Genomic DNA, 22377 nt, shown 5'->3' with positions numbered 1-22377 from the left:
ACATGATGTCAAACTGCCTCACAGAGCACATCCAGACGTAATTACACTGACCACAGCGCACACAAGCAAGGGAGCAAGGGAGTAAAAGTACAGATAAAATCTCGCCAGGGAACCTTACTAGGGAGCCAAAATCACATTCCCAACACCTCCCATCCACACATGCAAACACACACACACACACCATTTCTCTGCTGGGAAAAATCTGGAACTCAATTATTTCTGTGTGAAAAATATAAGTATTCAAATCATGCAGGAGAGAATCAAGAACCACTACTTGCATACTCTAATATCTGCATATTAGTTTATACAGGAGTGTGTGTGCGTACGTGTGCGTGCGTGTGCGTGCGTGCATGTGCGTGTTTCCAGTCTACTCACTTGTATCCCTGAGGAATCAAAATGCACTTTGAGTCGTGCTGACATGGGTTCAGCTCTGGGGCACAGAAGTCCAGTTTCTCTTCACACAGCTCCCCTAGGAACACACACACACACACACACACACACACACACACACACACACACACACACACACACCTCATCACTTTTTAAATTCTTTGCACAGTATTAACGATAAAGTGAAATGAAAACATAAAACACATCAATATTTTAACTTCGTTGTGGTTTGTTTTTTTCTTTGTGTGTGTTTGTGTGTCAGTTGAATGGGTGCTTGGTCTCATGATGGATGACTCTCTTGTGGCCAGAATCAACACAGTGGTCCGATAAATGATTTCAGTGCTGGGAATCTTGATGCTCCAGAGAGTATCCTGATCTTCCTGAAACTCTGAACTCCAAATGAATCACTGATGAGGGAATAAACCAGTTTCCTTGACTCCTGAAGTCCACGCTGGGAATAATTACACAACCCTCTAGGGATTAATAAGTATAAGCGTGAAACAGCAGGAGATGTTTGTGCTTTTAAGCCCTTCATTTAGACAGTGATTTCTTTCGCTCACGGACTTAAAAGCAGTCAGACTTGCTTAATGCATATAAAATGTTGTTTTTTAATAATTCACATTTCAGTAACAATAGTTATTCATCTGATACATGTTTTTGGTGCAACCACTTAGTTTACCTACTGTCTGAAATATGTAAATTTAGCTCTTCTCAATTTAAGGCCAGCCTCCCTTTGAGCCTGCTGATTGGCTGACCATCCCAAACAGCAGGTGGGTGGGGATTCTGCACTCAAAGACAGAGCTGTCTGACTGAGATGATCATATTAGGATTATCTCTCCCCCTTTCCAAACAGTTCGGTATGACAGAAAAGCATAATGGCTTTAAAAGAAAAGCTGTCATTACAGTTTTTTACAGACACTAGGACACATTTCTCAATACTTAGGTCACGTTTGCAAAACTCCTCACACAGTGAGCACAACAGAAGTCTATGTGGGCTAAACTGAGGACCAGTTATCATTGTTTTGGCACAAAATGCATTCAATGACTACATCTCTCAAATTTCATGAATCATCTTCTCACTCAGACACAACAACTGCCAAAAATCTTTGTACGTACAGGACATTTTGCATGTGCTTACATACTGTTTTCAAAACTGTTAAACTCATGGTCAAAACAATAACACAATGCAAAACTTGAAAAGACAGCAAAATTCAACAACAATATTTTATTGAAACATATTTTAAATCTAACAATGCAGTTTAACCAGCCACAGCTGATTCTCATTGTAGATGAACATCTACACAGTTGTTACTCCTTCAATTTTTCAACTCCTTCAATTCTGGCATGCCAGAAGATTATTTCCTAGGTGTATTACCCTAGATGACATAAGATGTGATGTGGATGAGAACCTGTGGCCAAATAGGGAAGACCGAGTAGATTAGCATTACTATTGTATGTGTATCAGTGGATGGTGTGTATACAAATTCTTGTATTTTGGGATTACTTAGTGCAAAAAACTAAAAATACATAAACATAAATACATGATGTCTGATTCATTCCAGTAACATATATTGAAATTATAAACAGAGATGTGTCCTTGTTTTACACAGGAAAACACTGTGTAATGCTACATGTTGTTAGTGTTTTTTAGGTCATTGTTTTGTGGGTGACAAAGTGTGTTTGTCGGCTGTCAACCTTTGCTAGTGTTCTGGAGGAATGTGTTCATTTGAGACCTGAATGAAGTGTTTTGGTAGTTGTAGTGCATTTTGAATGTGAAATGAACTGCTTTGCCAGGCTGAGGGTCAGTTAGGAGAAATGTGTGAAGAGTTTTGCAAAAGTGACCTAAGTATTGAGAAATGTGTCCTAGCGTCTGTAAAAAACTGTAAGAGAGCTGTTAAAAGACTGTGAGTACTTGCTTGTTTACTTTGATGGCTTCTTATTTACATGTGAGTTTTTGTCACAATATCACAATCTAGATGTGATAAATATTGGTCTATTCCCCCCACGACTTTTTAGGATGTGAAATGAGCTCCAGAGAAGCCTCAAAGGTCCTGTCGTATGTGTAGAAATGAACCTTGAGCCAAACATTACTCAGTGGCAAAATACTCACCACGTTTTATTTCAGGCAATTTAAACATTTAGAGCTGTATAAACTGTTTGTTTTTTGTTCACATTAAGAAAGCTGCAAAGGAATTAATAGAGCAGATGGTGCAGTGGCAGTATAACATAGTTTTATGTGTTAAAATATCTTTTTCATACACCAGGGGACCAGTTTGTTTAATTTTTAGAAATCATTACACTGTGGTTGAAATGCATGCAAACCATAAGCCTGAAAGGAAGTTTTTAGTTCCTTAAAAAGGAACTTTGGGTGGTTAATGTACAGTACAATACTGTGCAAAAGTCTTGAGTCACCCATCATTTCTTCACATTTTGCTTCCAGCAGCCAGAGTTTCTGAAGCCAGAAGTAATTTTTGTTTCCAAAGTGTTTTTAATTCTCCGGGCTTTCTGAAATCATCCTTTGGACGCTGTCCACTTGTTTTCATTCAGAAATGTTTTTGTTTTTCAGTTTATTATACAATTTATACTGACCTCTGGATTATTCAAGCATAAAAAAGCACCTAACTCGAGTTACCTATGTGTGTTCTATCACACAAAGAACCAGTTTTAAACTTTATATTTAGGCTTTTGTTACTAACAGACTGTCACAAAACACACTGACATTATAGTCTACGAAAAATGCCAAAGACGACACACTCTGACAGGCATGAAAAGGTGCAGGTCCACCAACAAAAGCAAACCCAAATTTGAAATTTTTGGTTAAAATCTTTGTCAGTAGGTACAGAGGAGATCAGGAAAGAGGTACAACAGTCTGTATTCTAAGTTCTGTTGGTGCCTGTTTTAATAAATCTCTGCACCTTTCTCTTGTTTTATATAAACATAAAGAAATGAGTGGTAGCCCAGGACTTTTACATACCACTTTAGATATTTACGTTTCAGAAAGCAGACTGGCTTATTGTCCCAGACTTTCATTCCTAGGTGTGGAACATTAAAATGACCTTTATTAAAAAGATAAGATGTAACTCAGTATGTTTTTGTTATGGTCCAAAAAAGACTCAAACAAACTCAAATGGCTCTTAATATAACTCCTTCAATACCAAAAGCCTCCATTGTTCAACCAAACAGCTTTAAAAGCATTAAACACGCACGTTTGAGTCTATTTCAGTCTATCGTACAATCAAACAAATACTCACAGGACCCCCAAACGTTCCGCTGAAAATAGTCGGCACCAAATGCACCATTTAAGTAAATCTGGATAATAAGTACAATGTGTGACTGTTTAGAAAATTAGCCTTCTTTTAAAACTGAAAATATATATTTTGATTGTTCTGGAGGAGTGGATGGAATAAATGCAGTCTAGATGTTAGTAAGTTTGGGTATTTTAATGGGATTTCTACTTTCTAAAAATATAGATTATTGCCAGTTCCTCTAATTTCAGCTCATTCACCTGGAATGGTCATCACATGTATGCGTGAAGCAGCAAGCAGTATAACCACAGAAATCTGAGAGTGGTCTTTTTATACATCAAAGACATGCACTGCTAACACGGAGCACGACTGCATACAGTATGGTGAATCTGTAGCATTCCCGTGGATAAAGCACAGGAAATGAGGGAAGTTAGGAAGGAGAGAGGGACAGAAAGGACAGAGAGAAGAACAGACTAACCTCTCTCCACCTCATTGGTAGCAGCTGCAACCACAAAAAAGATGACAGATGATAGAAAGCAGAGCAAGATGGGAGAAAAGACACAGGACAGCAAAACACAGAAAGACAGAGAGAGAACACCGCCACATAAGTTAGCACTCAGAGATGATTAGCACAGTGCAAATGCAGACAAACAAGTAGCAACAGATCAGCGTTAGTCAGATAAAACATTTATCTTTTGTGACCTCTCTGTAATGATAGAAGACTTTTTGTGGGAGATATATTCATGCTGACTATTTCTGGAATAAAGAGTTTGTTTTCCATTTTCTAGACAGCTTCTATACGTCTACAGTTTGGATAATGTCAGTGTTAGTAAGGCGATAAAGGAGAGAAAAGAAACTTTCAGTTTGGTAAAAAAAATCAAAAGTAAAGGTTTTTGATTGAATCAAGTTGCAGCCATAAAACTCAGGCAACCCTTCCAATGAAAATAGGTCAAAAAACCTTTCTGATTTAAATTTGGCTAATCTTTCCATCCAAGTGACCGAGGTCGCTCCATAATGTAGTGGTCGACACATTTGCTGGGTAGGCAAAAGGTTGCTAGTTCCATTTCAGTCAGAGTGTAAAACTCTTCCAAATCAAACACACCCAGAGCCTTGTGAAAATGGAACAGCTGAAAGGTTGACATGGCGGTGTGATGGTTACCACATTGCCTCACAACTCTGTGCAGAGTTAGCATGTTCTCCATGTCTGCCTGGGTTCTCTCCGAGTATTCTGGCTTCTCCCCACAGTCCAAAGACATGGACTGTGGGAGGATTGGTGATTTTAAATTGCACATAGATGTGACTGGTTGTCTGTCTTTATGTATTAGCTCTGGAGCTGAGTGTCAGCTGGTCCAGGGTGTACCCTGCCTCTTGCCCTCTGACAGCTGGGATAGGCTCCAGCCTTCTTGTGACCCTGAATTGGATAAGTGGCAGAAAATGAATGGGACACTCTTCTTGTTCTAACCTGAGGACTTGTGTCCCTGCTGTACAGAGTGGATGTCATTGTAGTCTAAGGAGCTCGGAAAGAAAAGAGTCTTCTTCTTTAAGTTTCCTTGAAGAAGTTTCACCTCTCATCCAAGAAGCTTCTTCAGTTCTAAGAGCAACTGGTGGAGAGTCCCAGCCCTAGTGGGGGTGTTCCTAAGAAGGTCATGGACCCCCTATTGATCCTCTGCCTAATTACTCAAGCCAAGGTGTGAAAATGGGTGTGGGTCACAATCAGCCAAGGTTTCGGGTGAACTCATTGTGAGACCTTGCCCCAACCTGTTATGTGGCTTGCTGAGAACAAATAACCCAAGATGTGAGTGGATGTTAACCTTGGATGGTCTTAGAAAAAGTACCCCTTATGAGGTCCTAGAGCCAAAAATCGACCACGCCATAAAAAGTGCTATAAAAAGATTATACATTAATATTTTTTTTCCACTTTAAATTAGCCAATCTTTTAGACCTACTTCTCCTTGAAATATACATCTAAAGTTTTAATTATATTTCGCGGATTTTAACCCTCTATATCCCGGTTTTGTCACATGAGCGCACGGCTTTTTTTGGCGAAAAAAATGAAAAAATGAAATATTTTCCATAAAATAAATTTGAAAGTTATATTTTATTGTACTTTTAATTAGGCCTTTAGATGGTTCAAAGATTGGCACCAACATACATTTTGACCTGCCGTTATTTTTTTTGCAGGAGCACATTTAAAAAAATGCATCCACCTTTATGAATAAGGACAATTCCCCAAAAGGTGCTATAAAAAAATTATATATTCATATTTTTTTTTCACTTTAAATTGGTCAGACTTTTAAAACTACTTCTCCCTGAAATATTCATATAAAGTTTTAATTATATTTCGCGGATTTTAACCCTCTATATCCCGGTTTTGTCACATGAGCGCACGGCTTTTTTTGGCGAAAAAAATGAAAAAATGAAATATTTTCCATAAAATAAATTTGAAAGTTATATTTTATTGTACTTTTAATTAGGCCTTTAGATGGTTCAAAGATTGGCACCAACATACATTTTGACCTGCCGTTATTTTTTTTGCAGGAGCACATTTAAAAAAATGCATCCACCTTTATGAATAAGGACAATTCCCCAAAAGGTGCTATAAAAAAATTATATATTCATATTTTTTTTTCACTTTAAATTGGTCAGACTTTTAAAACTACTTCTCCCTGAAATATTCATATAAAGTTTTAATTATATTTCGCGGATTTTAACCCTCTATATCCCGGTTTTGTCACATGAGCGCACGGCTTTTTTTGGCGAAAAAAATGAAAAAATGAAATATTTTCCATAAAATAAATTTGAAAGTTATATTTTATTGTACTTTTAATTAGGCCTTTAGATGGTTCAAAGATTGGCACCAACATACATTTTGACCTGCCGTTATTTTTTTTGCAGGAGCACATTTAAAAAAATGCATCCACCTTTATGAATAAGGACAATTCCCCAAAAGGTGCTATAAAAAAATTATATATTCATATTTTTTTTTCACTTTAAATTGGTCAGACTTTTAAAACTACTTCTCCCTGAAATATTCATATAAAGTTTTAATTATATTTCGCGGATTTTAACCCTCTATATCCCGGTTTTGTCACATGAGCGCACGGCTTTTTTTGGCGAAAAAAATGAAAAAATGAAATATTTTCCATAAAATAAATTTGAAAGTTATATTTTATTGTACTTTTAATTAGGCCTTTAGATGGTTCAAAGATTGGCACCAACATACATTTTGACCTGCCGTTATTTTTTTTGCAGGAGCACATTTAAAAAAATGCATCCACCTTTATGAATAAGGACAATTCCCCAAAAGGTGCTATAAAAAAATTATATATTCATATTTTTTTTTCACTTTAAATTGGTCAGACTTTTAAAACTACTTCTCCCTGAAATATTCATATAAAGTTTTAATTATATTTCGCGGATTTTAACCCTCTATATCCCGGTTTTGTCACATGAGCGCACGGCTTTTTTTGGCGAAAAAAATGAAAAAATGAAATATTTTCCATAAAATAAATTTGAAAGTTATATTTTATTGTACTTTTAATTAGGCCTTTAGATGGTTCAAAGATTGGCACCAACATACATTTTGACCTGCCGTTATTTTTTTTGCAGGAGCACATTTAAAAAAATGCATCCACCTTTATGAATAAGGACAATTCCCCAAAAGGTGCTATAAAAAAATTATATATTCATATTTTTTTTTCACTTTAAATTGGTCAGACTTTTAAAACTACTTCTCCCTGAAATATTCATATAAAGTTTTAATTATATTTCGCGGATTTTAACCCTTTATATCCCAGTTTTGTCACATGAGCGCACGGCTTTTTTGGCGAAAAAAACGAAAAAATGAAATATTTTCCATAAAATACATTTGAAAGTTATATTTTATTGTACTTTTAATTAGGCCTTTAGATGGTCCAAAGAATGGCACTAACATTAATTTCGATCGACTTGGGTTTTTTTTTCGCAAGAGCAGAAAATAGTCTCCAGGCGGCCAGCCCTGCTACGTTAAGCCGAAAGCAGTGCCTTATTCCGGTGTAACTCTCTACCATCACCGGGGGCATGTTGGGTCGGAGTCCTTTCTCCAGCACACACGCCGATACCACGTGACAACAAATACGTCATTTCCTGTTGATTGAAAAAAAAATGCACCCTCTCGCCAACCTGGGGACCAAAAAATGGTCCCGCCCGATCAGCGGGCGAAGCCGCTGCTGCACGCCGGGAATCAGGCTTCATTTTCCGCAGGTCTGTCTAAGCAGCCCGCTGTTTTCCAGCAGGGGTCAAATGTGAAGCAAGGGCGCCACCCGGTGGCCAAATAAAAAAAATTACAATTCTAAGGTCCTGACTACAGAACGAAAACGAAACTTAAGCCATCGCCACTACGTTAATGGTAATAATTGTGCAGTGAAAAATAGCGTTTATAATGGGTTTCAATGGGGCAATTTATGGCTCTAGCGCGTCATGTGTATGCCGGTTTGTAGCTTAGCCACTTTAAGCTAATCTAATAAACGGAGACTGCAATTCTAAAGAAAAAAGAAAAAAAAAAAGGGTTGGAAGGTTTGGCTATATTCTATTCAACACAGTGAAAATGGCCAAATATTAAAAAACGCTGTGGATGAAAAATGGCTCCAGTACCATCCAAGGTTAAGGTGTCTGGTAAGGGATCTCAAAACTGGATTATAGATGGCAGACAATTGGTATCGTAAGATACCCCCTCTGTTCAGAGATGGATGAAAGGTGAAACGTCTTCAAGAAACTTAAAGAAGTCCAGACGCTTTTCTTTCCAAGCTCAGATTAAAATTTGGGTCAGTTTGACAAAGAAGTTGATGTTGATGCCTGTGCGGGTGCGTGGTCCATTGTGAACACATAAAAGGGGTCAGCGTATTTTAAGCAGCCACTGATTTGTCTCATTTTGCAACTCTTGAAGGCAGGATTTTCAAAATTTAAGCCAGAAATGATTTTCACTCTTTACGGGCTGAGTGGCGTAACACTTTGATTGACTCCCAAGGTGCACTTTGGTAAGAAATTTCAAGTCACTGAGCCACAAAATTCTGTTATTCATGCCTCTAAGCATAATATTGTATGGTACTTTGTTTTCAGATGCTCTAATTTGTTCCTCTGACACACCTCTTCTCTGTGGTAATGGTGGCCTGTCTCTATGGGTACTGCAGTATTTTAGTGGCCGACATCATGCAAAAAAAATAAGAACACAACACTGAAGTAACTAAAACTGATGGCTATGACACAAACCTACAGGATCCCTGCATTATCAGGGAGAGTCCTGTATTTCTGTGTTTAAAGAAATAAATAAAATAGGAATACAGAACGGGGAAAACATGCCAGCCTCCAACATCGGCTCCTTCTTCGTTCGTGATTGTTACCTGTGTATTCTGGTGAGCACATGCATGTGTAGTTGTTGATTCCATCAACGCAGGTGGAGTTATTCTCACAGTCGTTATCTTCACAGTCGTCAATGTTGATCTCACACGCGTCACCTTCGAAGCCCTCCGGACACACACACCTGAGATCAAACACGGAAAGATGCAAGCGCTCATAAATAGGTGGATAAACACCTGTAGGGTCACATACACTACACTGAGCTCTAACATTAATGTAACTATTGATTCATCCTTATTAGATTAACAACAGACAGGATTTACAGAAGGGAAATCCATCGATTTTTCATCTATGATAAGATGAAGAGAGCAAATATTTGGTAAATTATCCCGAAAATAAAAAAAATAATTATTTTAGTAATTTTGTTGAAAAAATAAAGGTTGCATTGGTGTGCTTAAACTTTAATTTCTTGTTAGCTTGCCAGGACAAAAAACTGTAGAAAAGAGTCAGAGATGAATAACTAATGATTCAATGCAAAGTGGTGTATACAAACCTAGAGAGCTCAAACAGGTGAGTGAAGAAAAAACACTCATCATCAGCATCCTAGGCCTATAAGGAAGGATTTGGGATCACCTGATATAGCCCTAACTATAAGCTTTATCAAAAGGCAAAGTTTTAGGGTTAATCTTAGAAGTAGAGAGGATATCTGTCTCTCGAATCCAAAACTGGGAGCTGGTTCAACTATTTTTAAACACCCTTGAAACTACAAATAAGCCTGCAGCCTGAGAGTGAAGTGCTCTATTGAGGGTATATGGTACTATGAAGTCTTTAGGATAAGATGGGGCCTGAATGTGATGAGAAAGATTTTAAATTTGATTCTGGATTTAACAGGAAGTCAACGAAGCGACGCTAACATGGGAGGAATATGCTCTCTTTCTAGTCCCTGTCAGTATTCACGCTGCAGCATTTGATCAACTATAACCAGAGACACAGAGGCAGCATTAGCACACAGCTGGGAGTTTCATCCCATGATTTTATTCAGAGCAGCCCCTCGTGGGTATATAAATACATTTTACATATAATTTAGGTCCCATCGCACACACTATCAAGCTTCATACACAGGCGTGTTCGGCTGTTCTCGCCAATACTCTCAGTGGCCTCAAACAGACATCAGGTAGGGATTTTCTGCCCAGTGTGGGGATGATTGTAAGCAGTTGATTACTACTGAATAATTGCCAATATATTCAGCAACTAATTTTGTGTGGGTGGACAATTTTATTGAGTAATCATTGCAGCTCTAATAGCAAACATTGCACGAATGTGGGGACCTGTGAATATCAGACATATTTAATATCCCCTCCGTCCCCACCCCACCCCCTCACTGACACACACACAGACAGACACACACACATAAACAAACACACCTACACACACACTATCCATGCATGCTGCTCATAACGGCAGAGTCAGCTCCATCTACATATCCCCAGAAGAGAGTCATTATTCTGTTAACGTGAGCGTGCCTCAACTCTGTAACTACTACTCAGGTTTATTACAACACTCTCTCTATGACACACACACACACACACACACACACACACTGAGAGCGCTATATTATGGGTCTAATAAAGAGCTCTTATGCGGCACACACTCGGGTGGATTAATATCTCATTATATAGTCGGCGACAGCTCTTCACGATGAATATTCCACCCCCTGTGCTGGAGAGGGAAAAGAAATCATACACCGATGGAAATACGGACATAAATGGACAAGAAACGGCAGCAGAGGATACGGAGAGAGGGCAAAGAAATGGAGGACGACAAACGGGAGGAGCTGGGGTTTCTTAAATCATCTGCGTACGTTGTTAAGATCTGCTCGGAACGAGCACACAAACAGGCATTAGCTTCCCTACAGTTAACACTAAATAGACTAATGAAGAAAGTTCTCACAGCGGGTCTGTCCACTTTGCTCTGGAGACACAAAAGAACCAGTCTCCTGAGCCATTCGCCTCCCGTAACTTCATCACCACCTCTAATTACCGGTGCAGCATCACTGATGGAGGAATCAGCTGAGAAACCACAGATTACCTGCACGTGTGCTCTCTTGCTATCTGATCGGTGATGTATGGTGTTCTGGATGGTTGGTTTTATGAACAGATGCTTTGCGGTAACACAGTTATTGATGTTTATTTGTATTTTCGCTCAGCTCCATCATCTTCCAAGAATGAAACAGCCATAAATGTTCTGTTATTCTGAAAAGGAAGTTTTACTTTAGCACCTTGAGCACATGTCCTCTAGCTCTATCCCCCTAATCCTTACAAAACACTACTTAAAATGTATAAAGTTAAGTACCACCGAGTACACCGAGGGGCCTGTAGCACATAGAGGACTACAGATACTGGAGTTAGAATACTATTGTATGAAATGTTCAAAAGAGAGGTCAGAACTGATGCAAGTGAGGCTCTGACATTGCAGTTCCTTTAAAAAATGTTTGATCCATTAATGCGTTTTCTTGGATTTCCCATAATGCAATGCGCCCCATCAGGTAAATGCTCACATCTTTCAGATGTAACACGGCAATGCTTTCTTTTTTGTCCCAGCCAGTTTCATCATCAGAGTCCACTTTAAAAAGCTCTCTCCAGAGCCTCACAGGTGGAGTAGTACCTCCTGATACACAACAGGTGGATATTTGTGTGTGAATTAAGGAAAATGTCTCTTTAACATAACTTGCGGGTAAACTGACGGTCAAGACTAACCAGGTTGGATAAAATATCTCGAATGTCTCTCACCAAAAGTTGCTGCCTTCTCCTTCTTTCAGGTGGCAGGTTCCACCGTTCTGGCATGGGTTACTGATACAGGCGTGAATGGGTTCGTCGCAGTTTTGGCCCTGCGTGCACAACACAAACACACATATGTTCAGCGCTCTCAAACAACAAAAGCTTCTTAAAATTTCCACCTATTGCATCAGTTGACTTTGAAAGTGTTGTCTCTTATCCCTACACTCGGTCACAGATGTATTCATCTGGCTCACGCAGGAATAATCTTTCTACGTGTCTGTATGTGTTTGTACTCTGCATGAGTTTTGAAAGATAAGAAGTGTTGTCTCATGGGTGTGTTTTTTTTTCTACCAGTGAGTGATTATAAAAGATGCTTTGAAAGAGCAGGTGAATATGATTCCTTTTGCTTTCTATGCTGGGTGTACCTTAAATCCATAAGGGCAGGTGCAGCGGTAGTAGTGCACAGGGTCATTGGCACATGTGCCGTCGTTCTTGCAGGGGTTGGACAGGCAGGGATCACACTTAGCCTGGATATTTATATCCACTGGGCCTATATGGTGCACCAATCCACACAAATAAAACATATACACAGGAGAGATGATTAACAATGCATAAAATTTGGCACATTGGAGAGTAGGAACACTGACTCGATTTACACAGAGGGCTGTACATTATTAGGCAGCTGCAAAAGCTTCAAATGTCAACTTTTTCTGCAGAAGACAAGGATGGTGATTTTTACCCTGCATTCTATATACACTTACTGGTCACTTTATTAGATACACCTGTTCAATTACTCGTTAAGGCAAATATCTAATCAGCCAATCATGTGCAACTCAATCCAGGGGCATAGACACAGTCAAGATGACCTGCTTGAGTTCAAATCAAACATCAGAATGGAGAGAAAGGTGATTTAAGTCACTTTGAATGTGAATACTTCAGTCTTTCCCAAACAGCCATTTCTATGGCTTACAAAGGATGGAACGAAGAAGAGAAAAGATTCAGTGAGCTGACGCTCTCTGGACAAAGATGCCTTGTTGATGCCTGAGATCAGAGGAGAATGGTCAGACTGCTTCAAGCTGATAGGACGGCAGCAGTAACTCAAATAACCTCTCAAATAGCATCTCTGAATGCACAGCATGTCGAACCTTGAAGAAAATGGACTAGGGCAGCAGAAGACCACACCAGGAGCCAGGTTTATGGTTTTAGGGTAAATGGATGGATCCATCCTTCCTTGTATCAGTAATTAAGGCTGGTGGTGTAGGATATTTTCTTGGCACACTTTGGTGTTTAAAATCTTTTCAGCACCACAGCCTACCTGAGTACTGTTGATGACCATGCCTATTCCTTTATGACGACAGTGTATCCATCTTCTGATGATGGCTGCTTCCAAAGCTCAACTAATCTCAAACTGGTTTCATGAATTCACAGTCTCCAAATCTCAATCCAGCAGAGCACATCTGGGTAAAATGGAAGATTCTCATCATGGATGTGCACCCAATAAATCTGCAGCAACTGTGTGATACTATCATGTCGATATGGACCAAAGTCTCAGAGGAATGTTTCCAGCACGTTGCTGAATTTGTGCCACGAAGAAACAAGGCACTTCTGAAGGTAAAAGGGGTCCAACTGTGCACTAGCAAGGTGTATCTAAGAAAGCGTCTGGTTACTTTTACTATGTTGTTTAGTATTATCACGAGGAGGTTTCACTTGCTCATATATTACAAGTATTGCTTGAGAAAGATGACATTTCTTTGCAGAACCATATCATGTACAGAAAACACAAGAACACAATGCTGGTCAGAACATGAGGGTTGGAAGGGAAGCGGAGCGGTTCTGACTGAACAGAGAGGAAAACTGGGACGGGACTGTCTCAAACTGGAGAATCTGGGATTGAGTAGAAAATACCATTATAAGATACTTTACCTGGCACCAGAAAACCACAAGGCCCGGGGACTTCTACAGTGCGTCAGTCAGATTAGGTCAAAAATAGATTTCAGTCTTGTGTTCAAAGTTAAGTGATAGAATAAGGTTTCAAGATTAACAGTAGCATTTTTCAAGCATCAAGAATCTCAAGGAAACGTATAGAGTTAGTATATACATGTTAAAATTAACATTAACGTTTTTGCCCAGTGAAAACAATATCACAGTAAGTGTAATATATACATAGTGCTGTTGATTTTTGGCAACTTGTGGTCTCCTTTGGGAGTTCTCCTCAAGTGTATGTATGTTTGCTAGCACAAGACCAGACACTGATTTAACTGTATTGTGTCGTTTCTTTGTCTAGCTCCTGGAAAGCATTGTATTGCTGCACTACAATATGTCCATTTACCTGTACAAGTGAACTTCTTGGAGGGTGTGGTCAGTAGAAGTTTGTCCGTCATGTCGCCGGGCCCGGCACAGCGAGCAATGCCAGGCTCCTTATACCCGCTCTTCACCCAGTCTGACAGCCACTGCATGTGACAGTCACAGTACAGAGGGTTGGCGCCCAGAGCCCTGCCAGCCGATTGGACAAAAAGTGAGACAGCAGAAGAAATAACTGGGAGCATTTGAATCATGGTGGTAACAGTGTCACTGTTAGATCAACTTATTTCGGTGTTAAATAAAGTCGACCATGAAGCTTTCGGGAGTGGCGGTGTTTGGATTGTCACTCTGATCCACCCTTTCCTTGTCACGTCTGGTTTCAAAAACCCAAGCTGGTAACAACCACAACCCTCAGCTACAAAACCAAGGGGCGACATCATGGTGGCTACACCATCATTTTATATAAAGCCTTGGGTATTAGAACTGTCTGTTACAAGCACTCTCCATGGTGCTGATCCTTGTGAGCTCCTCACGTAGACTCACCAGGCATCTGCACCCTGTATGACCACGGTGCTTTTTCTGCAGCTTGCTTAGTTTTTTTGATACTGCACTAAAAAATGAGAGCAATACCCAGTGCTCGCACTCTTCCTCTGTATGTCTTTCTCTTTTGTTCATTTCAGCCATGAGATCGTTGTCGAGGCAACACTCAAAGAAAACAACAGTAAAATAAAGTAAAGCAGAACAAAACCTCATTGAATTACATCAGCTTGTTTTCTTTTCAACAAAATATTTCTGCTTCATGGACTTCTCGTTAGAATATATAATCATGACTCTCTGATTTTTCTGCTTCTGCTCTGGGCGTCCTCGTCACAGTGGGAGTGGGCTTTTTATGTTTTGCATTTAATTATTTTAGCAGATTTCCCTGAAAATTCATTAACTACCAGGGGGGAAAATCCCTGGTAATTTGCCCCAAATTACAACACAGTGCATTGTATTCTTCTTATAACTACTATTTAGATTGCTAAGTGGTTAGTATGTGGATCTCACCTGACCGGAAAATATGGATTCTGTTATTGAATGTTTCTGAAAGTGTTGTGATCACACAGCCACACAATGTCCATTTAACATACAAAGACAGATACTCGTATAAAAAACACATTTATGCCATTCAGGCCCACCTTTGTGTAAATTGCATACCTGGCTCATTGTGAAAATTGTTTGTAAACCTCTGAGCTGTGACCGCATATCACCACTGACGCTCTGCTACTCAGCTACAAGAAACAATCCTGTGTGATCACTGATGGCATGACCAGTTAGCTGGACAAGGATGTGGCATCTGCATAAACCACTTCTTTGTTATATTTTGTTGTAAATGGTAAAGGAAAACACACAAAATTAAAGCGAACGATCTTCCCAATGCTAGAAAGGACCTCCAGTCGACATTCATAGAGGTCACTGAGCAGATGGCCGGGTAACATCCTGTCTGACGACGCGTCACAACTTTAATTATAAGTTTTGTTCTGTTTGTGTTTTTCAGCTCCCTGCTGTTACTGGACAGATATATTCACGATGATTATGTATTTCTTTGATTTGTTATTTTATAAGGGAAAAAAAAGGGCAGATTTTTCCAACACACAGCGACACATGACCAGTGATGTTTCTGTGTTTGCGTGTTACTCACAGGTGGGAAAGCGATGCCAGGTCTTTGAAGGCTCCTTCTGGTATCAGTGATATGTCATTACCGTGAAGAGACCTAAGAAAACGTGATTGAAACAGGATGAGATACAATAAAAAACGATTCGATGATTACTTCAGCACTAATCTGACTCTCTGGGACATTTCCCAGGATCAGAAAGTTCAGATACTCACAACAAACGGAGAGATTTAAGTCCGTCGAACGCCCTCTCTGGTATGCATCGCAGCCGGTTGTAGCTCAGAATTCTTTGCAGACAGAATTAACATTTTAGCGCGGACACAAGGCAGATTTTTTTCCCCAAGAAATCTTTGCATGCAGCAAGACAATTCAGAACACAATCCTACTTCTGACTGAGATAAGCAGGCAAAGCAGCAAACATGAACAGTTTAATACACTCATTCATATGCAGGTCTCACAAGGCAGTGATCTAGCACTCAGAGTGCAAGTTTTCTTCCTTTTTTATGTGTATTTTGTTTCTTTTATTTACAGCAACTAAGAGACAAAACATTTATCACACTGGTGCGCAGACTATAAACTGGAGAAACTGCTCTCAGATGTATATATCATGTACTGTTTTCTCCAGTGCCTTCCACTCTTTTCCTGTTTTATTTTTTCAAAATGATTCTTTATATATTATTAAAAATGAAGTGAAGCTGCAAGCTAGTTCAAGGCAGCATCTCCAGCTGCACTGGATCTTTGCTCTCCCTGCTGCCCTGAGTTGATGCCAGCTGTTAAGCACCTCCGCCAGTCCAACATCCATCTGTATATTTACTCATCGTTCCCCAGTTTTGTATGTAATATATTTGTGGGGCAGGGTGTTGAGCTCTCAGCCAGACTCTAACTATAGTTTGTTGTTGTAATAAAGTAGCACTTTAAAACATACGTTGTCTGACTAAAGTGAATTTTTGGACTAGTTTAGGTGAAGCCAGTATTTTATGACATCGATGGTTATTTTGTGGCAATAAAATCTTTCAGAGATTCCCCTGACTCTCTTAGGACTGGCTAAAAATCACATGCGGTCATGTCACCCTTTCTTGATTTCTGCTATGATTTTTTTGAGGCCTTCTTCTACTTGAGCATTTATGAGCTTCTCGTCCACACATAGTCACAACTACGCCTAAAAACAAACACTCACACACACACACACCACAAAGGCATATGTAAAGCCAGACTCACAGGGTAAGCAGCTCGGACATGTTACTGAGGCTGTGGTTGGACAACGTGCTGATCTGGTTGTTACTCAAATCACTGGAAAGGAAACAACAGATACATAAAACCCACACAGGCAGCACTGTCCATACATGCGTGAACAAACCCACACGCGTGCACAGACTATGGATTCTGTAATGCTCCTCCTTTAGTCTATCGTACCGAGACTGTCACACCACATCAGGGCCAAACAAAGTCACAAAAATGATTCAACACAGAGTTCAGTCTGTTAGTTGTGATTAAAAGCAAAGTGCAGGAAGCACAGACCAAATCCCAATCCTTCAGTGTTTTCTTTTTGCGTTAAAAAAAAAGTGTGTTAACCGTACTAAACTTGGCAAAGTGGGATTTAATTATCTGTGTGAAAGTATACAATATCTCTCCACTGAGGTGCTACGGGTGAGACTTACATGAGCGTTAAGTGTTTGTAATTGGAGAGCTCCACGGGAACTTGAGTGAAGTGATTTCCATCCAAATACCTGAGAGTCAGAAAGACAGCGTGGGAGACAAAGAACGAGGGAACACGGGGGTAATATGGAGGAGGATTGGTAAACAAAGGGAGAAAGTGAGAAGGGAGAAAATGAAGTGTTAACCATGTGGGAAATTCCTCATAACCAGTGTGAGCAGTCATTACTGCTGCAGCCATAATAAACACTGGAGTTTAATATCCCCACAGGCGTCTCTCGCTCAGACATACACACATTCACGGGTGAGATCCTATCTCTCACTTTGTGACAATGTGCTATTAATCCAGCATATTAATTAAGTCTTTGTTAATACTGGAAGAACCTTGTCCCCCAAAGGAGACACAGTAGAATGAATAAAAATACCACTAAAGCTGCGGTCTGATATTTAATTCAAGATTATAATACTCTGATCATTAGGGATTTTTTGTTGAGCAGGACTTTATGTACCAAGTGTGATCAGAAAGTTTCAGGACTGATTAAAATTAGGTCTCAAGGCTTCATGGCTGAATACTGGTGCAAGCTGGCAAGTGCCACAGTTTTAAATGGATGACTCAGGATGTTCCAGTATAAATCTGTTTTAATAGTTTTCACTTTTTGGAATGAATTCAAGTACACTAACGTCAGAAGAATGAGGAGCATCCACCTGATTGTGTTCCTCACCTGATGCGCTGCTTTGGGGCTTAGAGACTGTGGACTCCTCAGCTAAAAAAACACTCTCTGTGTCAAAGTCTCAGCTCAAGATCGTCTTAATGATCTTCATCTACTGTATATGCATTTTTTTTGGCTGAAACAGAATTTAATGTTTACTCTGTGGAAGTGTGAGATCTGGTTTAAAATCTCAGGAGCACGATCGCTAATAGTCAGATCAGAAGCGGAAGTGATCCAGGAAGGTACAAAGACAATCAAAATTAAATGAGGGATAGTTTTTGATTATTATGGGTACACAGCTATACCAATCAAAATTATTATTACAACACAAATGTCTTCAGATGACTTTCTGAGAAATAAAATTCTCTTTAAGTTCACAGTTCCTGTGTCTCTGTGTCTCTATAAGCATGTGTTTCTGTGGTTTTCCACCTTTCTGAATGAACATTTCAAGCTCCAGTGAGGTAAGAGATTGATTCAGATGCATAGCGTGATAAATCTGAGGTTTTCTGAAGTCAAAGACGGCTTCAACTTCCTCCATCCACCATAAGTTTGAGCTCTCTGTGGGCACTACTGAAATCCACTCTGACTCTGACCTCTGCTATGGCCTTACTTTTCTCAGGACAGCCTCTGGGGTGTGAGAGGACAGCATTTCTTTGCCAGACTCACTCGTTGTATCCTCCATTACACTGCTATTCTAGCTCTACATCTGCACAGTCTCACTGCAGAGATAATTTATCAAGTGTCTCATGATATTGCATCAGACGACTGATGCAGACCTTGGACATACAGCCAAAGCTATAAAAAGCTATCTTTAGCCACAAGATGAACAATGAGTGCTGAAGCAGGTGGCGTGGCCCCAAGGAGCACTGACCTTAACTGATCTTAGCATCACAGATTCAGTCTGGGATTAGCTACAGTGCACCAGCGCAGGATTGCACGCTGGCACGAACCACTGTTTAGATCAGATCCACTAAACGTTCCTGACCCTGGTGGATTAACTGTCTGTGTGAATCTATTAAAAACGAAGCAAAGGATGCTTTGTTGGTTTGTGGACTCTTCAACTGCCAATCGTTGTTTAGTCTGTGGGTCACAGCTGGAGATTCAGCTCTAATTGTAATGAGCGTTGGGTCAGTTTGACTCAGAGTGGAATGTTTGTTCTCTGAACAAGATGTAGAAGTGCAAGCAGTCAACAACTGAAATCACTGATTGCTTTTGTCATTAGCAGGGAAAGTGTTAAGGGACCAAACTAAAAGTAACAATTATCTCAAAGCCCTGGAAGTGGTCTGGACCTGATCTTAAATAATTTATGTTTCTTTATGTTTTCAGGCACATTTAATAGGGAACTTTATGATTGCAGCTTGTAAAATGTGGAGTTTGGTTAAGCTTTATACTAAAGGGTGTGTTTGCTATAAACTCACAGTTCGGTGGTCTCTTTGGGGAGGCCTCTGGGCAGCGTGGTGAGTCCTTTGTTGCTGCAGCGGACCACGGTGTCCAGACAGGAACACTCAGCTGGACATCTCAGCACCGGAGAGCAGCTGTTCTCATCATTACCTGATGGTAAAAGTGATTAGGGATAAAAAAGCTGTTTTAGAGAGACGTGTAATATCATTATTATTTTCTCCATCTCACCATCTTCACAGGCAAAGTCCTGGACAGCTACATCCTGGATGGGGATCTCCTTCAGGAAGTAAGGACTCTGGCAGCGGGGGTTACCAGTGACGATGCGTTTCCTTCTCAACCAATCACCAAGCCAAGCCAGGTGACAGTTGCAGTTAAAAGGATTAGCCAGAAGGTTTCTGGAGAGTAGGAAAGTAAGGTGATGAGGGTGCTCAGCATTATTATTATTGTTATTATTGTTATTTTTTGCATTTATATTTGTCACATTTGTGGGTTGTGTTGTTTACACTCACAGTGTGGACAGGGAGTGCAGCGTGTCGAAGGCTCCGGGGTTCATGGAGGTAATCTGGTTGTCATAGAGTGACAGCAGACGCACCGAACTCAACCCCACGAAGCTGCTGTTGCTCACACAGCTGATGCGGTTGCTCCTCAGCATGCTACCCACACACAGGAAAAAAGTGAATGAATTAACCTGTGCTACAGTTAAGTATGTAGTATACATGTATATACAGTTAAGTATATACACTTATGTTTATACCCTAATGAGATAACACCTTATTTTCAGGTCTTTGCAGTAGTTAATAGCGATTAACTAATAGCTAATAACTAAAAAAAATCCCCACATAATTCCTTATAAATTATATGTACATAACACTACATACGTCTTAAAGATCATAAACAGTAACACTTATTAACACTTTATAACTGTGTAGGAATGTCACTAAAAGCCTTGACCTTCCTCTAATTGTTTATGAGACCAATGCAGTTGCACTTTTTGAGTTTAACCAGTGGCTCATATTAAATTGAATAAGCATTTAGTTTTGCTTTATTAAGACTGATACTATTGACTTTATAAAAAAAATCTAATCTGCATTGGTTTCCTCAGGATCTTAGGGTCTTAATTATTATATATTAATTAACAGTTAATGGTGGTTTATTCCCTGACCCCTGGAAAAAAATGGCATGGGCCCTTGATTGTTGTCAAGGTAGATAAAATGTAAAATTATATGCCTTAATAAACATCTTTACAGCCTCATGTGGATCGTATTACCTATTAACTGAAGCTCATTACATAAACCTAAATATGCAGTGTTACCTGGTGAATTATGCATGCGCATATTATTCTGTGTTTGACAGTGTCACAGTATGTGGGAACGTCTTTGGATATTGCTGGCATACTTAATACATATGCATATGTGTGAGTGTGTGGGTGTGTGTGTACCCACAGTGTGCGGAGGCCACTGAGTCCCTTCAGCATGCGGTGGTGTATGTTCTCCAGTCTGTTGGAGGTCAGAATCAGCTCATTGACCCCTGAAGCTCCTTCAAACGTTCCCTCCTCTATGTCAGTGATACGGTTATTACTCAGGTTACTACACAGAGCGGGAAGCAGGAGGAAGGAAAGTAAGAGAGCAGCAAGAAAAGAAAGATGTAAAGAGGGGGTGGGGGGTTACGTGTACAGAGAGAAACACACATAGTTCATTTTAATTTCTATATCCGCATCTGTCGCAGTTTTCCTCTGTGTGACCCGAGTGTGACTTCGTGACGTTACGTCCTTGTTACATTAAAGACATGTCTGACTCACATCTTCCTCAGCTGAGGCAGCTTTTTGAAGATCCCCGTCGCCTCGAGCACACTGAATTCATTGTTGTTCAGACGCCTGAGAACAGAGCAAAGTAGAGGTGGTTAGAAACAAAGAGAAAGAGGCTCTGAGGTTTCTTCTATCCCACACATAGATGCACTTTGTAGCAGACAAACACGGCGTGACTCACAGCTCGGTGGTGTATTGAGGAATGTGATCAGGTATTTTGGTGAGTTTCTGGTTGGAGCAGTCGACGGTGGTGCCCTCGCAGCGACACTTTTCAGGGCAGGCCAGGTCTGCAAAGCAGTCGCCTCCTAGCTTACTACGGTAATCCTCGTTACCTGGTCACAATCATAACCGCAGTGTCACTAAATGTGCAAGAGTCAAACCCCAGCATTTACTGGCACGGGTCCCGATAGAAACACCAGCACAATAGCAGAATTTAGAGACACTGCTCAAGGGCTGTGCTGCTTTTTTTTTTGTTTTTTTGTTCGTCATAGGAAAAGAAAGCTGATTACAATCATTTGCAACAATCCCCATAAGCTTTGGCTCAAAATGCTGCATTGTGCTTCGCAGCCTTAAAGGAATCAAAATAACAGGAAGCTACACAGACTGTGAAGATCAAGACAGACACACACAGACGCACATGCACTCACACGAGAACAAAGATATTGGAGGTTTTCTTCCCTGTCAGACTACAAACAAGCTGAGATCTCACCAGAAAAATGCTCATGCACATACAGGTAGTCATCTATCATACTGTACAGACACTGAGGCTCTAAATCAAGCTCACACACATGCACACACACACACACTCTTGCAGGGAGTGACAGGAGTTTGCTGTCTCTTGCGCCATGCTGTAGGGTTTTGCAGGGCCGTTCCATGGTGCTTGAAAGAACCATGTTCCACGATAGGAACCTGGCAGCCACATGGTTAGATCAAGCACAAAGGAACAACCTGCTGACTGACTGCTCCTCCGCTGGAACACAGGGGTGGGAAGGACAGAGGAGACAGGAGGAGGAGGAAGAGGAGGAAGGGAGAAAAGGAGCTGAGGGGAGAATGAACGTGAAAAGAGGCATAGGAGAGGAAGTGAGAGGAGAAAGGAGGAGAGAAGAAC

The 22377-nt window shown here is 40.2% G+C and overlaps 1 protein-coding gene across 4 annotated transcripts in view; it reads right to left on the bottom strand.

The window, feature by feature from the left end:
- slit2 (slit homolog 2 (Drosophila)) overlaps positions 1–22377 on the bottom strand; it is a 104544-nt gene that overhangs the window by 8771 nt on the left and 73396 nt on the right. For 2 of the 4 annotated variants that reach the window (XM_085459353.1, XM_085459355.1), the window contains 16 exons: positions 21451–21601; positions 21264–21338; positions 20908–21051; positions 19975–20118; positions 19694–19860; positions 19483–19615; positions 17360–17428; positions 16920–16991; positions 15917–15988; positions 15729–15800; positions 14076–14239; positions 12172–12296; positions 11759–11856; positions 9014–9153; positions 4114–4137; positions 376–469 (listed from right to left, as the gene is read on the bottom strand). In XM_085459353.1, coding sequence (XP_085315479.1) covers positions 376–469; positions 4114–4137; positions 9014–9153; positions 11759–11856; positions 12172–12296; positions 14076–14239; positions 15729–15800; positions 15917–15988; positions 16920–16991; positions 17360–17428; positions 19483–19615; positions 19694–19860; positions 19975–20118; positions 20908–21051; positions 21264–21338; positions 21451–21601 — 1744 coding nt within the window. The remainder of the gene's footprint in view (positions 1–375; positions 470–4113; positions 4138–9013; positions 9154–11758; positions 11857–12171; positions 12297–14075; positions 14240–15728; positions 15801–15916; positions 15989–16919; positions 16992–17359; positions 17429–19482; positions 19616–19693; positions 19861–19974; positions 20119–20907; positions 21052–21263; positions 21339–21450; positions 21602–22377) is intronic. The other 2 variants (XM_085459354.1, XM_085459356.1) reach the window with 1 other exon arrangement.

Source organism: Copadichromis virginalis, linkage group LG6, assembly GCF_057382275.1.
Source record: "Copadichromis virginalis isolate Kocher_CV1m ecotype Utaka linkage group LG6, C_Virginalis_male_GT1.1, whole genome shotgun sequence".
NCBI classification, from domain to species: domain Eukaryota; kingdom Metazoa; phylum Chordata; class Actinopteri; order Cichliformes; family Cichlidae; genus Copadichromis; species Copadichromis virginalis.
The sequence above is the reverse complement of the archived record's forward strand: the minus strand, read 5'-3'. Positions and strand labels throughout refer to the sequence as shown.